The 21,766-nt window shown below is 34.6% G+C and overlaps 1 protein-coding gene across 3 annotated transcripts in view; it reads left to right on the forward strand.

The window, feature by feature from the left end:
* Nucleotides 1–7,726, forward strand: part of PGR (progesterone receptor) — a 92,685-nt gene extending 84,959 nt beyond the window's left edge. Inside the window, exons 7-8 of one of the 3 annotated variants that reach the window (XM_017887222.1) lie at nt 3,952–4,109; nt 6,820–7,726. In XM_017887222.1, coding sequence (XP_017742711.1) covers nt 3,952–4,109; nt 6,820–6,975 — 314 coding nt within the window. In that variant the 3' untranslated portion in view covers nt 6,976–7,726. The remainder of the gene's footprint in view (nt 1–3,951; nt 4,110–6,819) is intronic. The other 2 variants (XM_017887224.1, XM_017887223.1) reach the window with 2 other exon arrangements.
* The last annotated feature ends 14,040 nt before the right edge of the window (nt 7,727–21,766 follow it).

Genomic DNA, 21,766 nt, shown 5'->3' on the forward strand with positions numbered 1-21,766 from the left:
AAAAAAAAAAAAAAAAAAAAAAAAAAAAAAAAAAAAAAAAAAAAAAATAACAACACCTATTGAAAAAAAGTATAATAAAAAAATAAATAAAAATAAAAAAAAGAAAGTTAAAAAAAAAGAGAGAGAGAGTTGTGAAGGTTTGAAATGACTGCTCCTTGAAGTACCTCCAGAAAATTAGTACAACCTCTATGGAAGACCATATGGAGATTTCTCAAAAAACTATAAATACAACTACCATTCTATCCAGCAGTCCCACCACTGGATGTCTTCCCAAAGGAAAAGAAATCATTATATCAGAAAGATACCTGCACTCGTTTATTGCAGCACTGTTCACGATAGCAAGGATAGGGAATCAATCCAAGTGTATATCAACAGATAATAGGATAAAGAAAATGTGATGTATTCACACATATACATACACATACACACACACACACAATGGAATATTCAAACATCAAAAAGAATGAAAGTGTGTCTTTTGCAGCAACATGGATGGAACAGGAAGTCATTATCTTAAGTGAAACAATTCAGAGACAAAGTCAGATACCACATGTTCTCACTTATAAGTGGGAGCTAAATAATGCATATATATGGGCGTAGAGTGTGGAATAATTGACAGTGGTGACTTGGAAGGCTGGAAAGGTAGGAGGGGGGTGAGACATTACCTAATGGATACAATGTGCATTATTGGGTGATTGTTATACCAAAAGCCCAGATATCACCACTATGCAATATATGCATGTAACAAAACTGCACAGATATTCCTTAAATTTATACAATTTTTTAAAAAAGAGGTTCTAGATATACATATAGATGTATATACTAGAGTTTTCAATTGACAAAAATTTGCATAGATATACTGAATTGCCAGAATTACTCTTCAGAGCCCCTTTATGTATAAAATCCTGAAAACTCAAAAACCAAAGAATTAACTTATTTGTTTTTCATAAGTTTGTATCTCTGGCCTTTTTTTTCTAGGGGAAATGGAAACCAAGTTTTGATTGGGGTGCAGGGGATAAATATAGGTTTAAGAAATAGTAATTTTCCTCCCTGTTCCCTGAGGTACAACAATATTGGAATTAGGCCAAGGCTGGGCACAGTGGCTCATGTCTGTAATCCCAGCACTTTGAGAGCCTGAGGTGGGCAGATTACTTGAGGTCAGGAGTTCAACACCAGCCTGGTCAACACAGCGAAACCCTGTCTCTACCAAAAAGACGAAAATTAGTCTGAAATGATGGCACACACTTGTAATCCCAGCTACTCAGGAGGCTGAGGCAGGAGAATTGCTTGAACTTGGGAGGTGGAGGTTGCAGTGAGCCAAGATTGTGCCACTGAACTCCAGCCTGGGCGACAGAGCAAGACCTTGTCTCAAAAAAAAAAAAGCAATGAGGCCAACTAACAATCTTAGAATGGCCTCTTGGTGTTCCAGTAAAAGAAAGAGTTGCAAGTCTGAGGTAGAAATGATTAAGCTTAATGAGGAAGGCATCTCAAAAGTTGATACAGGCTAAAAACTAGGTCTCCTGAGCCAAGCAACTAACCAAGTTTCAAATACAAAGGATAAGTTCTTGAAGGACATTAAAAGTGCTATTCCAGTGAACACATGAATGATAAGCACAACAACCTTATTTCTGATATGGAGAAAGTTTTAGTGGTCTGAATAGATGATCAAACCAGCCACAATATTCCCTTAAGCCTAAGTCTCATCCAAAGGGAAGGCCCTGATTCTCCTCAATACTAGGGAGGCTAAAAGATGTGAGGAAGGAGCAGAAAAAAGTTTGAAGCTAGCAGAAGTTGGTTCATGAGGTTTGAGAAGCCATTTCCATAACATAAAGCATAAGATGAAGCAGCAAGTACTGATGTAGAAGCTGCAGCAAGTTATCCAAAAGATTTAGGTAAGATTATCGCTACTTCTGAAAGTAGCTGTGCTAAAAAACAGGTTTTCAGGGTAGATAAAACAGCTCTCCATTGGAGGAAGATGTCATCTAGGATTTTCATAACTACAGAGAAGAAGTCAATGTCTGGCTTCAAAGCTTCAAAGGACAGGCTGACTCTCTTGTTAGGGGCTAATGAAGCTGGTGACTTGAAGCTGAAGCTAGTGCTCACTTATCATTCTGAAGATCCTAAGGCCTTTAAGAATTATGCTCAATCTATTCTGCTGTTTATGAATGGAACAACAAAGCCTGGATGACAGCACATCTGTTTTTTGGCATGGTTTACTGAATATTTTAATCCACTGTTGAAACTTATTGCTCAGAAAGGAATACTACTTTCAAATATTATTGCTCATTGACAATGCACCTAGTCAGCCAAGAGCTCTTATGGAAATATGCAAGGAGATTAATGTTTTCATTTCTGCTAACACAACATTCATTCTGTAGTTCGTAGATCAAAGAGTAATTTTACACTTTCATATCTTATTATTTAAGAAATATATTTTGTAAAGCTGTAGCTGCCATAGACAGTGATTCCTCTGATGGATCTGGGTAAAGTAGATTGAAAACCTTCTAGAAAGGATTCATCATTCTAGATGCCATTAAGAACATTCATGATTCATGGCAGAAGGTGAAAACAGCAAAATTAACAAGAGTTTGGAAGAAGTTTGTTTCATCCCTCTTGGATGACTTTGAGGGAGTTCAAAACTTCAGTGGAGGAAATAACTACAGATGTGTGAAAAGAAGAAGAGAATTAAAATTAGACGTAGAACCTGAAGACATGACTGAATTGCACTAGTTTCATAAAACTTGAAAGATGAGTTGTTTCTTATGGATGAGCGAAGAAAGTGGTTTCTTGAGTTGGAATCTGCTTCTAGTGAAGATGCTATGAACATTATTGAAATGACAACAAAGGATTTCGAAGATTACATAAATTTAGTTGATAATGCAGCAGCCGGACTTAAGAGGACTGACTCCAGTTATGAAAGAAGTTCTACTGTGGGTAAAATGCCATCAAACTGCTAGCATTGCATGCTACAGAAAAATTATTCACAAAAGAGTCAATTGATGCAACAAACGTCATTGTTGCCTTATTTTGAGAAACTGTCATAGCCACCCCAACCTTCAGCAACCACCACCCTGACCAATCAGCATCCATGAACATTTAGACAAGACCCTCCACCAGCAAAAAGATTTTGACTCATGGAAGACTCAGATGATTGTTACCGTTTTCTAGCAATAAAGTATTTTTTTAGTTAAGGTATGTTCATTTTTAAAATAATGCTGTTGCACACTTAATACATTCTACTATAGTGTGAATATAACTTCTATGTGGACTGGGAAACCAAAAGATGCATGTGATTCATTTTGTTGCAATATTTCCTTTATTGCAGTGGTCTGGAACCAAACCAGCTATATCTCCAAGATATGCCTGTGTAACAAAGTGGCTGGATATAAGATAAATATTTAAATATTAATACTTTTCTCCCATATCAGCAGGAAGGCATTAGAAAATTTAATGAGGCAATTTTTAAAATTACAACAAAAAGATAAATCATCTAGGAATAATCTTAATGACAAATACTTGAGATTTATATAAAGAAGACAAAAGTTTACTAAGAGATCCAAGCCAAGTGTTCATTAAAAAGAAGGGGGAAAAAAGGACCCAGATTACATGCAGCTGTAAACTAAATCAAACCAGGTATTCAAGAAGCATGTAGAATAAGGCCAGGTACTCTTTTGAGCAAATGCTAAGATAGATGCACAGTCCATTGATACAGGTCTAAAATAGGTCATCTGAAGTGTTCTTTAATATACCTATTAGTTCTTATATTCTTCCAGTGAACTAGCAGTTTATATGTCCTGATACTATCAATAACACGATCTCTTTCCTATATAAGGTGTTTTATTTCTAGAGTCACATATCAGAAGAAATCTTTATATATCTTAGAAATATGTGTTATAAGTTGTTAATGTCATCTTTTTAAACATAACTGCCACTTTTATTGTCTTCTTACAGTTCCTTTGGAAGGACTACGAAGTCAAACCCAGTTTGAGGAGATGAGGTCAAGCTACATTAGAGAGCTCATCAAGGCAATTGGTTTGAGGCAAAAAGGAGTTGTGCCTAGCTCACAGCGTTTCTATCAGCTTACAAAACTTCTTGATAACTTGCATGATGTAAGTATTTGGTTGATTCCAGAATATCAATGATTATTCTCTGATTTTCTATAACTTTTTAAATGTTACATATCAATTTTACTTTATATGATTTTCTCAGATTAATGCTTGTATTTTAAAAGTGTTTGGATCACGCTGCCCAGACTTTATATATATTTTTTTCATTTTCAATATAGACCACTCAAATATTCTTTTACAAGTATTTGTATAATTTGAGGGTAATTTAATAGGTGATAGAAATTATGGTACATTTCCTGAATATGTTCTAAAATATTTGTGCCTAAAATTATAAAAGATTTTATATATACAGTAAAAACAAAGGTATGTATGTGGAAAATAAGACTCATGCCATTTTAAATGGAATTATAAATAACATTGCTGATGGATGGGCAATCAGGCAATATATAGCAAAAGTTAAAATTTGCATGCTTTTCAAGTTTCTATGTTTTAGAATTTATCTTAAAGAAATAATTAGGCAAATGTAATATACATGCAAGGATGTTCACCATAGCAGAGGGGAAAAAAAGAAAAACAAACAAGAAATGCCCAACACCAGAAGTGGATTACTAAGAAAATATATCTGTGGTTTGTCAAGATATATGAAATACAAGCTTTTATTGCTACTATGTTCAGATCACATTAAAATGACAGTGAAGGCATAAAAAAGCTATGCACTCACCAGGTCAACTTTTGAGGTCTTCCTCCTGAATATGAACAGACAGCCAAGATTATGAGCTATTTGAGTAAAGCCTCTAAAATGAAAGGCAGAAAGCAAAATAAAAAGACACTTGAAGGAAAAAAACACCAGTGCAGAGAACAGAAGAGAACTTCTAACATCCTCAGAGAAATAAGAATGATATGGTGTCCATGACATGAGAACAGAAAACATTTTTAAATGAACATTTAGCAAGAAAATACTTTTGGATAATTAAATGAAGAAAGGCAGAAATTAAAAATTCATTGAAAGGGCTGAAATGGAAGGGAAAATCTGGGGAAAAGTAAAAGATCAAAACATGGAAAATTAGAAAGAAGAGTTACAGTAAATTTAGTATCCAGGGAGTTCTAGCCTCCAGTTAATAGGAATGTCCAAAAGAAAAAATAGAGAAAATCAAGGAGAGAAATTTTTGTAAGAAATCATAAAATTTGCTGGAACTGAAATACAGGAGTTTTCTAGCAATAAGGGTCCAGTGTAGAGGCACTGCACAATTGAACTAAGGTACATTATTGTAAAACTGTAGCATGCCAGAAATGAAGAGAATATTTTAAAGTATACCAGCAATGAAAGAAACAGATCACATAGAAGTTATCAGGATTCAGAATGATGTTGGACTCCTCTGCAGCAACACTGGAAGCCAGAAGACAGTGGAGCAGGCCTTCAGAATTTCACGGAAAAGAAAATCTTCTAAGAATTTCATACCTAGCCAAACCATCAAACAAGTACAATGGCATCATGAAAGTATTTTCAATTGTGCAAGGTCTTCTAGAGTTTACCTCAGATACAACCTTTCTCAAGAGTTGCTACAGGATGTCTTATAACAAAACACGGGACTAAGCCAAAGATCCACCCCTAGAGAGATGCAAAGTGATGCCCCAATACAATAATTGTGCAGAGCAGTAGTTAGTCTAGATAGGAGCAGTAAGACAACGGGTTCTAGGATACCAGCTCCAGGAAAAACAAATTGAACTGAGAGATTACCAGTAAGTATGACTGTAATTGAGGTGATTTTTACAATTCTGTTGGAGCATTTGACTATGACTTTGTGACAAATGTAGAGAAAACAAAGCAAACAAGAATACGAGGTGATTCACTTTCACAAAATAAAAATTAGTCATAAGAATGGAGATGCAATCCAGCAGAAAACCATTAAAAGTCTTTATAATATAAATGCTGGATATTGCCTTTAGCTAAAAATTGAGCCAAAAGCTCTCTCTGGGAAGAAGAGAACATGTACATAGTTGAGGAAGAGAGTGTCTAGTATAAGAGAACTTCATTTTCTTCATTTCCCATAGTAGAAACTAAAACTAACTTTAGTGGAAATATAGAAATAAATATCAAAAGACACAGGCTACAAAAAGTTGAAGGTAGTTGTGTCTACGGGGCTGGAATAGGGATAGGAAGAAGTCTATCAGGAAACTGCAAGGCTGTATTGCTGCTGCTGCTGCTGCTGCTGCTGCTGCTGCTGCTGCTGCTGCTGCTACTGCTACTTTTGCTTTTATAATCATGTAGTACTACTTGGCTTTTAACACTATACACATGAATTACTTTGATAAAAATTAGATTAAACGATGTTGGATTATTGGCATAGAAAGAATCAATATGTTATATAAAACAGCCAGATTAGCAAATAGAATTTATGAAACATGTATAACATCGTGTGTATATTTGGGTATGTCTGTATACATGTATAAAAGGCAAAAAAACCTTGAGTAATATACCAAAATGTTCACACAGTTTATCCTGTGGAATTATGAATAACTTTCATTTCTTTAAATAAATCTTTCCGTAATATCAGAATGTTCTATCACGAGTATGTAACATTTTACATATTATTCTAGAAAATGGTAGGAGTTATTTTCATTGTGGTAAGAAGAAAACACCTTGAGAAGTATTTATATTATAAATAGTTAGAAAAATAAGTTGCCATATTTGAATAGCATATGAATTTATTATTTTTATTACATGTTTTCTACTCATTTGTTAAACCAACAGCTTGTCAAACAACTTCATCTGTACTGCTTGAATACATTTATCCAGTCCCGGGCACTGAGTGTTGAATTTCCAGAAATGATGTCTGAAGTTATTGCTGCACAATTACCCAAGATATTGGCAGGGATGGTGAAACCCCTTCTCTTTCATAAAAAGTGAATGTCATCTTTTTCTTTTAAAGAATTAAATTCTGTGGTATGTCTTTTTGTTTTGGTCAGGATTATGAGGTCTTGAATTTTTATAATGTTCTTCTGAAAGCCTTACATTTATAACGTATCATAGTGTGTAAACTTAAGAGAAAAATTGTGAGGTTCTAATTGTTTTCCTTTATAAAGTATAATTAGAATGTTTAACTGTTTTGTGTACCCATATTTTCTTGAAGAATTTACAAGACTGAAAAAGTACTAAAATTGTTAAACTATATCTTATCCATATTATTTCATACCATGTAGGTGAGAATTTTTAACTTTTGCATCTAACAAATCATCTACCTTAATTAAGAGAAAAAAATCTTACATGTAATAATACAAAGCTATTGTATAAGTTATTTCTAGGTAACTCCCTTTGTCTCAATTATATTTCCAAAAATGAACATTTAAAATGTTATACAAAATTTTGTCTATATATATTTGTGTGAAGATGAAATTCATAACTTTCATCAGATTTTCAAAAGTATTTTTAATGCAAAAAATGTAGAAAGAATTTAAAACCACTAAAATAGATTGATGTTCTTCAAACTAGGCAAAACAACTCATATGTTAAGACCATTTTCCAGATTGGAAACACAAATCTCTTAGGAAGTTAATAAGTAGATTCATATCATTATACAAATAGTATTGTGGGTTTTGTAGGTTTTTAAAATAACCTTTTTGGGGGAGAGAATTGTCCTCTAATGAGGTATTACAAGAGGAAATAAGAAATCAGAAGATTATGGCCTAACTGTACTCCTTACCACCTGTGGCATGTTGAAAGTTAGTCACCCTTACTGATTTTCAATTCTCTCACCTTTGAAGGTAGTAAAATATCTTTCCTGCCAATTGCTCCTTTTGGTCAGAGCTTATTAACATCTTTTCAAATCAAAGGAAAGAAGGGAGAGGAGGAGGAGGGAGGTATCAATTCACATACCTTTCTCTTTATCCTCCACTATCATGAATTCATCTTATGTTTCAGCCATGCAGATCTTTTTACCATCAAATTTCTGCCAGAATTTTCCCCTTTGATGCTAATTCCATATGCACGTTTCAACCTTCAAGACTCAGCCAAATGTCATTTCTGTAAAATCTTCTCTGAGTCTTTCAAGCAGTAATTTGCCTTCTCCTAGAGTTCACCTGCCATTTTGTGCACATTTGAGTTACAGTAGCATGTTGTTTTACAATTGTGACTCTCCTAGGAGTCTGAGAGCCACATAAAGTGGACAATAGTGTTTGTCGACTGAGAGTTGAATGACATGTTCTGTCTGTCTTGGTATTACAGTAGATTTTGATCATTCTTTGGTTACATTTTTGCATATTTCTGTACCCATGACTCTATGACTTTCTTCTCCCATGCTTTATCTCTATCAATTATCTTCATCACTTTTAAGCTTTCCACCTTTGCTTCCTACTTTGTGAGATGTCTCCCTTTACTGACTATAACATAGAAGAAAAGAAGTGTATTTTATGTATCTTAAGGACAATATTTTAGATTTCTTGTTCTAAGTTTTTAAACTGAATGAATGGGATATTATTTATCTCCCTAAGAAAATTCCACAAAACAATTATTTCTCACGTTTATGTAGCCTTAAATTGTTTTGTACTGTAAACCTCAGTATAAAAACTTTCTTCATTTCTAATTTCATTCAACAAATATTGATCGAGTACCTGGTATTAGCACAAGAAAAATGTGCCAATAAGCCTTATGAGAATTTGGAGCTGAAGAAAGACTATATAACTCAGGAAAGTTACAGTCCAGTAGTAGGTATAAATTACAGTGCCTGATAGGTAGGCATTTTAATATCTGTACACTCAACATATATCAGATCGATGCAAAACATTTACATACAATTTTACTGATACATGTGCAGCACAAAGGTACTAACTTTAGAGTAAATATTAAATAACACCTTTATGTGTCAGTAATTCATTTGCATTAAATCTTATTGAAAAGGCTTTCAGTATATTTTCCCCACAAATGTCATCCCAAGAGAAGTATTTTTAACGTCTCCCAAATATAATAGTTACAGGAAATCTACCTCTGTGAGAGTGACACCTCTCAGAATGAACTGTGTGACATAAGAAAATGAATGTAGGTCTATCCAAAAAAAAACCCAAGAAACAAAAACAATATTATTAGCCCTTTATACTTAAGTGATGGACTCAGGGAACAGTTGATATTGTGATCATTTTATTATCTCATTCTTGTTACTTTGAATTAAACCAATATTTTGATGATATAAATCATTTTCACAGCATAGATTTAATTTCCATCATAACTTTAAAATTTTCTAATTTCACTCAACTATGAGGGAATAGAATGTGGTAGCCACAGGTTTGGCTTTTGTTAAAATGTTTGATATCTTCGATGTTGATCTCTGTCTGCAATGTAGATGTCTAAATGCTAGGATTTAATATTTAATACTAAGCTTAAAAAATAAAACACCTTTTTAAAAAGAATATGGCTTCACCAAATGGAAAATATCTAATTTCTAAATCTTTTTCTCTACAAAGTCCTATCTACTAATGTCTCCATTACTATTTAGTCATCATAACCATTATCTTCATTTTACAGGTCATGTTCTTTCTGGTAGCTCTAAAATGACACTAAATCATAAGAAGACAGGTTACATATCAGGAAATACTTGAAGGTTACTGAAATAGATTCTTGAGTTAATGAAAATATTTTCCGTAAAAAGGTTTGAAAAGCCATTTGAGTCTAAAGCATTATACCTCCATTATCAGTAGTTATGTGACAATTGTGTGCGTGTGTGTTTAATGTTTAAAGATGTGACACTTTTTAGTAAGGCAATGCTATGCTATTTTTTCACATTTAACATTAAGATAATTTATTGCTATACAGATGATATGGAAATATGATGAACAATATTTTTTTTGCCAAAACTATGCCTTGTAAGTAGCCATAGCATGTCAACCTGTAACTTAAATTATCCACAGCCAGTCATGTGTTTGATGATGGGCACTGTGGAGATAGCTGACGTAGGACTGTGCCCCCCTTCTCTGCCACTTACTAGCTGGATGAGATTAAGCAAGTCATTTAACCTCTCTGATTAAACCTGCCTTTGCCCAGTGCTTTATAATGAATAGAAATGGAAACCAAAAAAATGTATACAGGCGTTCAGAAATAGTAATTGCTATTATTTTGTTTTCATTAAGCCATAGTTCTGGCTGTAATTTTATCAAACTAACTGGCTATTTTCTGTAGTGAAACCAGGATTCTAGAAAGTCTCATTGTTTTATTTATGTCACCATGTGCTATGATATATTTGATTGAATTCATTTAAAATTAGGGCTGAAAGTATTCAAGTAATTTATTCTGCTGAAAAAATACAGTGTTTTGAGTTTAGGGCCTGTTTTATCAAAGATCTAAAGAGCCTATCACTCTTTCATTGCAGATGTTTTAAAATAATGACACTGATTTTAACATTTTAAGTGTCTTTTAGAATGAAGAGCCTGACTAGAACACAGTCCCTACAAAACCCATGCTGAAATTATTTTTTACTATGGCAACAATTCCACGAAAGGGAACAATGGGTTTAGAAATCACAGTGAAGTCATCAACCCAAAAAATAACTTCCTATCCCTAAGAAGGTTATGATGTAAGATGCCCGCAAGAAATCTATGTCTGCTTTAATCTTTCTTGTATTCCTTTGGTAGAATGGCTATTACATTTTTAGTTTTTGCTGTGAGTATCTAGGCAATTTCTCTCATCCATACTTATCCTTCACACATCAGAAGTCAGGACAGAATATGAATCCTTTTAAATATTTTACAACCCTAGAGCCTTGTGCATAAAAAGCACTCAAAACTTGCAAAATATATATTTTTTCAAATTTAAAGATACTCTATTTTTGTATTCAATAACTCAACACTGATAAAGTCCCCACTGATAAAGTGAAGTGGACAAGAAAACAAGTAATGGCATAAGTTTCTTGTTCCCAAAGTATGCCTGTTCAGTAGCCATTGGATGTGGGAAATTTCTACATATCTTAAAATTTTACAGGAAATACATAGCCAGATAGTCTAGCAAAAGTTCATCAAGTCCTAAATTGCTTATCCTTGCTACACTAAGTCATGAAATGATTTTTAATGAAAAGAACATCACCTAGGTTTTGTGGTTTGTTTTTTTCTTGTTCATGGCTGAGTGAAAAGAACAATCTCTGTTTCTCCCTAGCATCTGCGGACTATTTAATGTACCATAATTCCACACTCTGTGGTCCTTATTAAATCCAAAATTAAACAAAAAGCAGTAAAATAACTGACTACTCACCCATATTATGAAATATAATCCAAACCAGATTAGTCAACATCCATAAGATGAATCTAAGCTGAACTGGGCCCAGATTATTGAGTTCAGGTTGGATCACATCCCTATTTATTGATAAACTCAGGAAAGAAGGCCTTACAGACCATCAGCTAGCTGTAGCTAATAGAACCTACATTTCTAAAGTTAGGCCTAGAATGAATATGGCCTTAAAAACTGAAAAGAAGCAGGAAAGAATAATTTTCTTCGATAATTTTTCCACCCTGTCACTGGAGAAAATTTAAGAATTTGGGGGTGTTGGTAGTAAGTTAAACACAGCAGCTGTTCATGGCACAAATGATTTAATACATACATTCTCTGAATATCCTATAACCAAAGCAAAGAAAAACACCAAGGGGTTTGTTCTCCTCCTTGTAGCTGACTGCATTCCAAGGCAGAGCTCAGGTCACATGCCCAGGGGCTGCGCCCAAGCTTGTCCGCAGCCTTATGCAGCTGTGGAGTCTGGAAGACTGTTGCAGGACTGCTGGCCTAGTCCCAGAATGTCAGCCTCATTTTCATTTTACTGGCTCTTGTTGCTTTATGTCATGCTGACCTTATTGTTAAACACAGGTTTGTTTGCTTTTTTTCCACTCATGGAGACATGGGAGAGGCATTATTTTTAAGCCGGTTGAAAACTAACTGATAAAGCATTTTTAGAGAAACATGAATCAGGCAGCTAAGAAAGCATACTCTGTCCATTACTTTAAAGAAAATGTACAGATTATTAACTCTGTAGTGTGGCATTAATGTCCTGGTCAATATTTAGATAGGTATGAATACAATATTTAAATGATATTGTAAATAGTTTTCAGGACATATGCTATAGCTTATTTTTATTATCTTTTGAAATTGCTCTTAATACATCAAATACTGATGTATTCAATGTATCAGATATAAATTATTCTAAATGAAGCCCACTTCAATGTTTTTGTCTTGTCAGTTATATGTTAAGCTTCTGATCTCTTTGTCTATGATGCTTACTAATCTGAGTTTTTGTTCTTATGAATTATTTTAGACAGCAGTGGTTTTAAGCTTTTGCCACGAAAATAACTTTTATTTTCTCCTCCCCAGAAAAGTTTATACCTTGAAGTATCTATCCACCAAACTCTACTTCTATTAAGAAATAGTTATTTTGTTTTCTTAATGTTTTGTTATTCAAAGACATATCAATGAAAGCTGCTGAGCAGCATGAATAACAATTATATCCACACCGATTTGATATATTGTGTGTAGCCTTAACTTGATAGTATAAAATGTCATTGCTTTTAAATAATAGCTAGTCAATGGTCTTCTGTCGTAGCTTTCCTAAACTAGGTTAAGATCCAGAGCTTTGGGGTCCTAGTATATTACATACAATTACCTTTTTCTAAGGGCTTTAAAATTCATGCGAATAACCAAAAAAGGTACGTGGAAAGTTAATTCAAACATGCCATATTCTTGTTAAAACAGAGATGTGGCTCTGCTTGTTCTCCATAAGGTAGAAATACTTTCCAGAATTTACCTAAACTAGTAAGCCCTGTATTTGCTATGATTAGGGATAGGAAGATATTTTCACATGGCAGACTTTAGAATTCCTCACTTTAGCCAATAAAGTATCTCCTTTTGATCTTAGTATTCTGGGTATTTTAACTTTTCTAAGATGTGCATGTTTATAAGAAAAATCAGCAGAAAGGAGAAGGTTTTTTTTTTTTTTTTTTTTTTTATTTTTTTTTGTTAAAAAAGGCTTTGAAATTTGAAAGAAACAGAAGAAAATATCTAAGTTCTTTGTATTTTGAGAAGATTAAATATGATTTACATAAGTTACATGGAGGGCTATCGAAAACATTAACTTAAATATTTTTTGTTGAAAAGTCTTACTTTAGGCATGATTTTATTCCTCAGCAACTAGCTGTGAAGCCTTTACTGTGTTGTATGCCAGTCACTCTGCCAGATTGTGGAGATAACCAGTGTTCCCTTCTTCTCCGAGCTTAGAGTTGGGTGGGGAATAAAGACAGGTAAACAGCTACAATGTTGTACTGTGAGTGCTTATGCTGGAGCAAGTTCAGGGAACTACTAGAGCACCTAAGAGGAGCACCTACCTTGAATTTAGGGGTTAGTAGAGGCATCCTGAAAAAAGTCAAGCCTAAGCCATGATCTACAAGCAGTTTAGGAATTAGCAGAACATGCAGGGTGAGGAGATGCCAAAGGCAAGAAGAGAAGTATTCCAAACAGGAGGGATCCCAAAGAGAGAAGAGTATCCCAAACAACATATGTACAAACGTGATGGGGAAAGAGAATGTGGGGTGGGGATGGATGATGAGACGGAAGCAAGCCAGGTCTAGATAATCAGTGGCCTTGTACACAATGTTAAAGAGTGTAGACTTGATTCTGTTGTAAACAGGAAAGCAGCACAATTCATATGAATATTTTAGAAGACTCCCACTGGAATATGGAGAATAAAGTTGGAGATGACTAATCCTGGAAGCAGGGAGAGCATTTTTGAGGAAGTTGCACTATTTTGTTGAAAATGGTCATAAACATGAGGAGTTGTAGGTGATCATGACCTCCTCTCTAATTTTCCAGAAGGGTTTTGGAAGATATAACATAGGAACATTGACAGAACTGACGAAAGGAGACAAAATATGCCATATAAATTGTCAAACACAAGGCCAGACATCTAATTATTTTGCATATGTGTTGAAATTACAGATTTTTCAAGAAAGAGAACAGAAACTACAAAACTTAGTTTTACCAAGTCCCAGAATTCTATCTATCCAAACAATCTGTACCACTCCACCTATATCTCTACCTTTGCATTTCTGTCCAACCTCAAAGTCCAGGTCTATATACACAGGTAAGACTAGAGCAGCTCAAGGTTCAGAAAATAAGAAAGAAAGAGGAACTGAGTTGTGTTGAACCCATGCAAAATAAACACATTCTTTGTATAGATTCTTGAAACTTCAAGAGGAGAGGAATTCACCTAACTCATAGGTATTTGATGTTATGAATCCATGGCTGGGCTCGGCTTTTAAAAAGCCTTATCTGAGATTCCTTCTGTGGAACAAAGTTCCATCAAAGCCCATTTAAAAGCCTACATTAAAAACAAAATTCTTACTGCATTGTATACAAATAATAATGCCATGATCAAATAATCAGATGCTATTATCAAGTGGAATTACAAAATGGTATACCCACTCCAAAAAAAAGAGCTAAATTCTCGGTAGACTGTCAAGACTTCATGAGCCCTCCACAGCATTGGAGCTGAGGAGGAAGCACTGGTGAGCAATAGGTTGAAGAGAAAACTTGGCACTTAAGAATCTTTCCATCTTTTCTCATCTAAAGGAGCCTTATTTTTGGATTACCTCATTCAATTTCCATCAATGGCTGGTTTTCCTTTTTAGTTCCACTAACCAGACAGCAGCTGGGAAGGTAGAAGCTTTCTGTGTGCACATGGTAGCTGTGGGAAGGAGATTTCTTTCTCCAGGTCATATGCCACTCCCTTGTTAGTTATGCCTAGTCATAGAACCCATTTCTGTGGTCTCATATTTAAGTCTTTGGCTTGTGAATTTCTCTATTCTTTTGGCTTCAGCACTGCAGAGTGCTGAGACTGCTAACTTCCATTCTTGCTGCTTAGCAGATTCCTCATTCCTCTTAGGCCCAGCTGTTTTCTCATCTGGCCCTGCTGTGGAGTCACCTTGCCCCTTCAGGAGAGCCATGGCTTACCACTGCCTGCTAAGCCTCCACTCAGCTGCCACCACACTAAATCCAGGTTTCTCTAAGATGTTGCAGAGTTTACAGGCAAGCATAAAAGTCTTGATTTTCCTGGACTTCCCTTTGTCTTAATCTCACCTCCTTCAAGTTTCAGTCTCAGAATGTAGGCATTTGTCCTCTTTGCCCTACTTCTTCCTTCTTCTGAATCATGAAAGCCCCTCACTTCCTCTTGCTGTGTGCTGGAGGCTTCTGTCAGGTCTTAGAATGAGTTCTCATCTAGTCCTAGTAGCTTTCGATGCTTAAGTCCACCTTTTAAGGATACCTTTGAGATTTAGACCATTGTTTTTCACTTGAGAAAGACCAAATCTCCAGACTTGCCTTTCTGTGGATTTCAAAGACCAATTGAGGAAGTCAAAAGCTGAATGTTCACTTTCTTTGAATTTTCTGCTATAACAATTCCAGTTCTCCTCAGAGCAGTATACCTGCCTCCAACTGACCAGGAGAAAGATCAGGTGCCAAATAGAAAAACACAAAGATTAATTATTTCAAATAAGCATATACTTTGAAAGTGCTTTGGGAATTCATGAGGTTTTCTATCAAGAGGGTAAGACTCTTCATCCATGTGTGCCTGACAGTCCTGGCACTGGCTGGTAACAGATGCAAAACTGTAAAAATTAGGTGATCATGGATTTTAACGGTATCATCACATACTTATTTTCTATGTAATGTTTTATATTTCCCCTAAAATTTGACTGTTTTGCACATGGTAGATATTCACATTTTTTTTGTGTTGAAGTTGATGAAATCTTCAGTTATCTACCCCATTGCTTGTTAGTAAAATTAATGTTAATACTTGGCAAGAGATGCAGGGAATTTTTCTCATGACTCACGCCCTATGTAGTTATTAATGCTACTACCCTATTTTGAGTAAATAGTAGGTCACTAAGTACACTATCCAGAGTTATACTTTTAAAGATATTTAGCCCTATATACTTCTTGAGTCTAAAGTCATACACTTTGCTCATTTCTGAATGGGAAAGACATTTGAGAGTATGTTGACAATTGATGTGAAGGTTTTTGCCGAGAAGGTGAAACTGTCCTTTCATCTGTGTATGCCTGGGGCTGGGTCCCTGGCAGTGATTGGGTGACAATGCAAAGCTGTAAAAACTAGGTGCTAGTGGGCACCTAACATCATCATCGTGTACTTATTTTCAAGCTAATATGCAAAATCCCATCTCTGTTTTTAAACTAAGTGTAGATTTCAGAGAAAATATTTTGTGGTTCACATAAGAAAACAGTCTACTCAGCTTGACAAGTGTTTTATGTTAAATTGGCTGGTGGTTTGAAATGAATCATCTTCACATAATATTTTCTTTAAAAATATTGTGAATTTAGCTCTAATTCTTGTTATTCTGTGTGATAATAAAGAATAAACTAATTTCTATATCTCTCTTTATTAATGAATTACAGCATCTAAAACCTCAATACAATTACATACAAGACACATACCAATCATCAGTACATTCTTTACCAGTCATTTTAAATTTATAACCAACATTTCAATTTGTACAATACTGTATGTGGCATAAGGTGAGATATTGATATGGAAGATTTGGCATTATAGAGACAATATCCTTGACTGTGTATGCATTTTAGCAAAGCAAAGAGTGATTCTCAGGCAATTAAGTTGAAACCAACTACATAGTGTTTTAATCAGAAAGACAAAATACAATCAACTGATACCTAGTGAGATTCAATAAGATACTGTTTTGATTATTCACATTGATTAAAAAGTTTGGTATTATACAAGAATTTTCATATGAAATTTAATGCATTTGACATTAAGGCAAATGATAATCTACTTATAATAACAAAGTATTTCAGACTACATTGGTTTCATTACTAGGAGTATAATTTAGTATAGTCCTAGAAATATACAAATATGCTCCTTTAGTAAATAAAATAAATGCCTAAATTGTATAAGGAACTGATCCAAGCAAACCCCAAAATGGGGGCTCAGCTTGGGAGAATTTTTGGCTTAATTCAGAAAAGAATTCAAGAGGGAGTCCACAGTGAAAGCAGCCAAGTTTATTGGAGCAACAGCGTCCAGCAAAATGGCTACTCCATAGGCAGAGTAGCCCTCGTGGGTTGCTGGCTAGCTAGATGTATACCAACTCTTAATTATATGCTAAATATGAGGTCTGTTATTCACAGATTTTCTGGAAAAGCAGCAGAGAGTTCTTGGAACTATATAAGTTAATTTCTGGGTGTTCCCATGGCATTTGTAAAGTGTCATAGGGCTGATGGCAGTGTCTCATAGCATGCAGATGCATTGTAATTTCTAGACCTAGCTGATTTGGGCCAGTTTCTTAGCTACACGTTTTTCATCAGCAGGGTTGTGAAAACAAGTACTGGTGATATTTTACCTCAGAACCATGATAGGTCTTGGAGACACAAAGATAGATGAGTAGAACAGGATTCTTGCTGTAAGTTTGAGTTGATACAATGCCACATATTATTAATTGTTTGAAATGTCAAAATACTTGTTTCTTACTGAATCAACTGGATTTGGAATAGACTAGAAAATCTGGACAGATTTTATTTATTTTATTGGATCATTTGGCCATGAAAATGTTCCTATCACATAAACACTTTATTTATTCCTGGTTAATACTATGTTTTCGGTTGTTAATGCCACCATATTCAGATTTACAAATGTAAATACTGTTGAGAAACTTCGTATTTACCTATGAAACAACATGCTGTTTTTTATAAATACTTGATTTTGATGGTTGGTGGAGTTTTTCCAATCGAAGTTAATTAATGAATAAAGAGAAAATATGGCAAGTGGCTATGAATGTCAACGCACATGAGACTTTTCCCTTGTGTCCCTATATGTCACTGTATGGAGTCACTATAACACACTAAGAGTATAGCTCTCTCTACACTGATCATGAACAAATACCTAAGGATCAAGTTTTTAAAGCTATATTTCAACGGCAGGAAGTTATATTTACCTAAGAAGATGAAGTTTAAACCCATCTTATAAATGATGGAATCCAAACAAGTAGAGTGAGTAATATGCAGAGATCCATGACCAGTTATTTGTGAGTAGTTTGGAATTCATAAAGCTTAAACAACTTAGGTACTCTGTGAAAAAGCAAAGTATTTTTATGTTTGAATTATGTCAGCTACCCATAATTATGCTGTGATATAAGAGAAGCAGTATAGTAAGAATATATGCTCTGGAGCTACACCGTCTCAATCTCATTTCATGCTGTACCACTTACTATCTGTGTGACCTTGCAGCATACTTTCACTCTCTGCCTTAGTTTTCTGATCTGTAAAATGGATATAACAATAGTACCTGTTTCATAGGGTTGTTATGAAGATCAAATCAGTATAAGGAAAATAGAGTAGTGTGTGACATAGCAAGCACTATTTCGGTGTTTCATCCAAATTAAGTGGTTTTTTTTCCTTAATAGATAAATGATTAAGGGTACAAAAGATATTAAACTTTTATCTTTTTTTTTTGAGATGGAGTCTTGCTCTGTCGCCCGGGCTGGAGTTCACTGGCGTAATCTCGGCTCACTGCAACCTCCACCTCCTGGGCTCAAGCGATTCGCCTGCCTCAGCCTCCCAAGTAGCTGGGACTACAGTTGCACACCACCAGGCCCAGCTAATTTTTGTATTTTTAGTAGAGACAGGGTTTTACCATGTTGGGCAGGATGGTCTCAATCTCCCTACCTCGTGATCTGCCTGCCTCGGCCTCCCAAAGTGCTGGGATTACAGGCATGAACCACTAGTGCCCAGCCTAAATTTTTATATAAACTACTTAGTAAAAATAATTTTTAATATTTTAGGTCATGGGAAATTCAGTAGCATAGTAATTATCAAAGTAGTAAATTTTTTCAGCAAAGGAGATCAAAGATAGACTGTTACGAGTGAAAAAAATAGGGTATTAATCAACAAAATTATGAATCTGAATAGCCACAATTTTTCAGTTTCTGTACCTGAAATAGTTTCTGCATGGGATAGATTGGACTAACCAAATTTATCTCATTTTATGGCTCTAGTCTAACTAACTTCCCCATTAAATAATGTTTTAAATATATGCAAAGAGAAAAAAAGAACTTTTTGAATTATGAGATATACCGAACAAAACAATAATGAAAAAGCTATTTATAAAATAGTTAAGATTAGATTATAAATCTAAAGTTGTATTTTGTTGGCACTAAAGGACTCCAATATTGTTTATATCTCAAAAATTATTGGCCGGGCACAGTGGCTCACACCTGTAATCCCAGCACATTGGGAGGCCGAGGCGGGCAGATCACCTGAGGTCAGGAGTTCAAGACCAGCGTGGCCAACATGGTGAAACCCCATCTCTACTAAAAATACAAAAATTAGCTGGGAGTGGTGGCGGGCACCTGTAATCCCAGCTACTTGGGAGGCTGAGGCTGGAGAATCACTTGAATGCAGGAGGCGGAGGTTACAGTGACCAGAGATTACACCATTGCACTCTAGCCTGGGTGATAAGTCAAAAAATAATAATAATAATATGAGAAACACAAAGTAAGATCTTTACTTTGAGAAATACTGTTTTGTGTAGTCCTTGTTTTGACACATGATGAACAGCTTAGAAATCTAAAATAATTCATTTTTTTCAAATAAAATTTGACTCATGTGAATGAAATGTTTTAAAAATAAAATAAAATCCAACATTAATCACATTCGATTAAATACAGTGTATGTATTCATTCTTCATTAATAGAAGTTCATTTCTCCTACTTCTTTTATCCTGTGCTAATATCAATTCCTAATTATTAGAGACCAGCAATCAATATGAAATCAGTATTGCTGGTTTATTAGCTGTCACTGATTTAAGTACCTATTATGCACTAGGTCTTGCGTTAGAGAACTCTACATACATTTTCTCTACCCATACAGCAATCTATACAATGTACAGATTTTAAACCTGAGTCACATTGTACAGAAATTTAAGTAGAGGTTCACAGCAGTCCACTAAACCTGAAAAATGCCAGGTGCAGTGGCTCATGACTGTAATCCCAGCACTTAGGGAGGCCTAGGCGAAGGATCACTTGAGGTCGGGAGTTCGAGACCAGCCTGGTCATTATGGTGAAACTCCATCTCTACTAAAAATACAAAAATTAGCCAGGCATGATAATCCCAGCTACTTGCGAGACTGAGGCACAAGAATCGAGAATCGCCTGAACCTGGGAAGCAGAAGCTGCAGTGAGCTGAGATCACGCCACTGCACTACAGCCTGGTCAACAGAGCAAAACTCCATCTCCCCCACAAATTTTTTTTAATTAAATAAATAAACCTGAAAAACATTGTTTGCACCATTTCTTCTTCCAAAGCAAAAGAAGTTTCTGTCACAGAAAACTGGGGAGAGGGCAGTCAATGTTCTGGGAAAATCAACCATGAACAGCTCTAATTTCCCAACAGCACAGTCTATGCTAAGGAATTCATCAGAGATCAAAAGAAACTCAACTCCTCTCCTACTAAATTTGGGATTAAAAATTGCATTTAGATTTAAGTACTGGAAATATATTCTGAGACAGAACATTTTCTTGCAAGTAACTGACACGGTCTGTGCAGTTGGGGAAACTGTCTCTTTAGTGACAAAAGATAGCACTTTGGATTAAAGAGTTGACTGATAGCTCCTAGATCTATAGGAATTACTATAATAGTGTTTTTTTTTTTTAAATTCATACACATCTTAAAGAAAATATATCTTAAAATTTTATTCAGTGATATTAGGGAATGCTATATAAATTATAATAAATATAACATTCTTGAAAATCAAAAGTTCCTCTGATTTAACCTTTAACACTGAATCATTTGGAAAGGAATTTTTTATTTTTTTAACATTTCTTTTTTTTTTAAATTATACTTTAAGTTCTGGGATACATGTACAGAACGTGCAGGTTTGTTACATTGGTATACATGTCCCATGGTGGTTTGCTACACCCATCAACCCGTCATTTACATTAGGTATTTTTCCTAAAGCTATCCCTCCCCTAGCCCTCTGCTCTGGAATGTATTTTAATAGTTGGAACTCTGAGGATAAAGTCATATTCTCAGTATTTTCATTATATTAAATAGTTCTGATATAATTGATGACTTAATGTCCTATTTCAAAGCTTCCTTATTTTATCTGAATGTTTTCATCTTTATGTAGCAGAAGGTTAAGATAAGTAACCATATAATCCTTATATAAAGGTAAGACAGATTTAGGCACTAAGCATTTCTGTTGAAAACAAAGTTGGGCCACATTGTAGACAAAGAAAACAAGCAGGATATATCACATTTAAATTTTGAAGTTACATCAAATATATATATATACATATACATACATACATATATCATTTAAATTTTAAAGTCCTTAATTTGTTAAAGCCATTTTAGCAGAATTGTACAGAATTAGTTGTTTTTGTTAAAATAAGATTTAAATCACACCAACCTGGATGATATAGAACAGGAGAAATATTTTTACTTGTCATATTTGATTTTTATAAATCTAAACATTTCCTGATGATCGCAGTGATTACAAGATGCAGTGTTGTTATTGAAACATTACTAAGTAATGAACAATTAAATGAAGGAATAATTTTAAGATGGATCAATGTAAAGAAATAGGTTTTTGAAAAATTTTAAGATTCACAAACCATTATTATGAACGTACTCAAGTACTTAAACGATGTTATTAGAAAGTATG

Source organism: Rhinopithecus bieti, unplaced genomic scaffold (genome assembly GCF_001698545.2).
Source record: "Rhinopithecus bieti isolate Rb0 unplaced genomic scaffold, ASM169854v2 scaffold_14936, whole genome shotgun sequence".
NCBI lineage: Eukaryota > Metazoa > Chordata > Mammalia > Primates > Cercopithecidae > Rhinopithecus > Rhinopithecus bieti.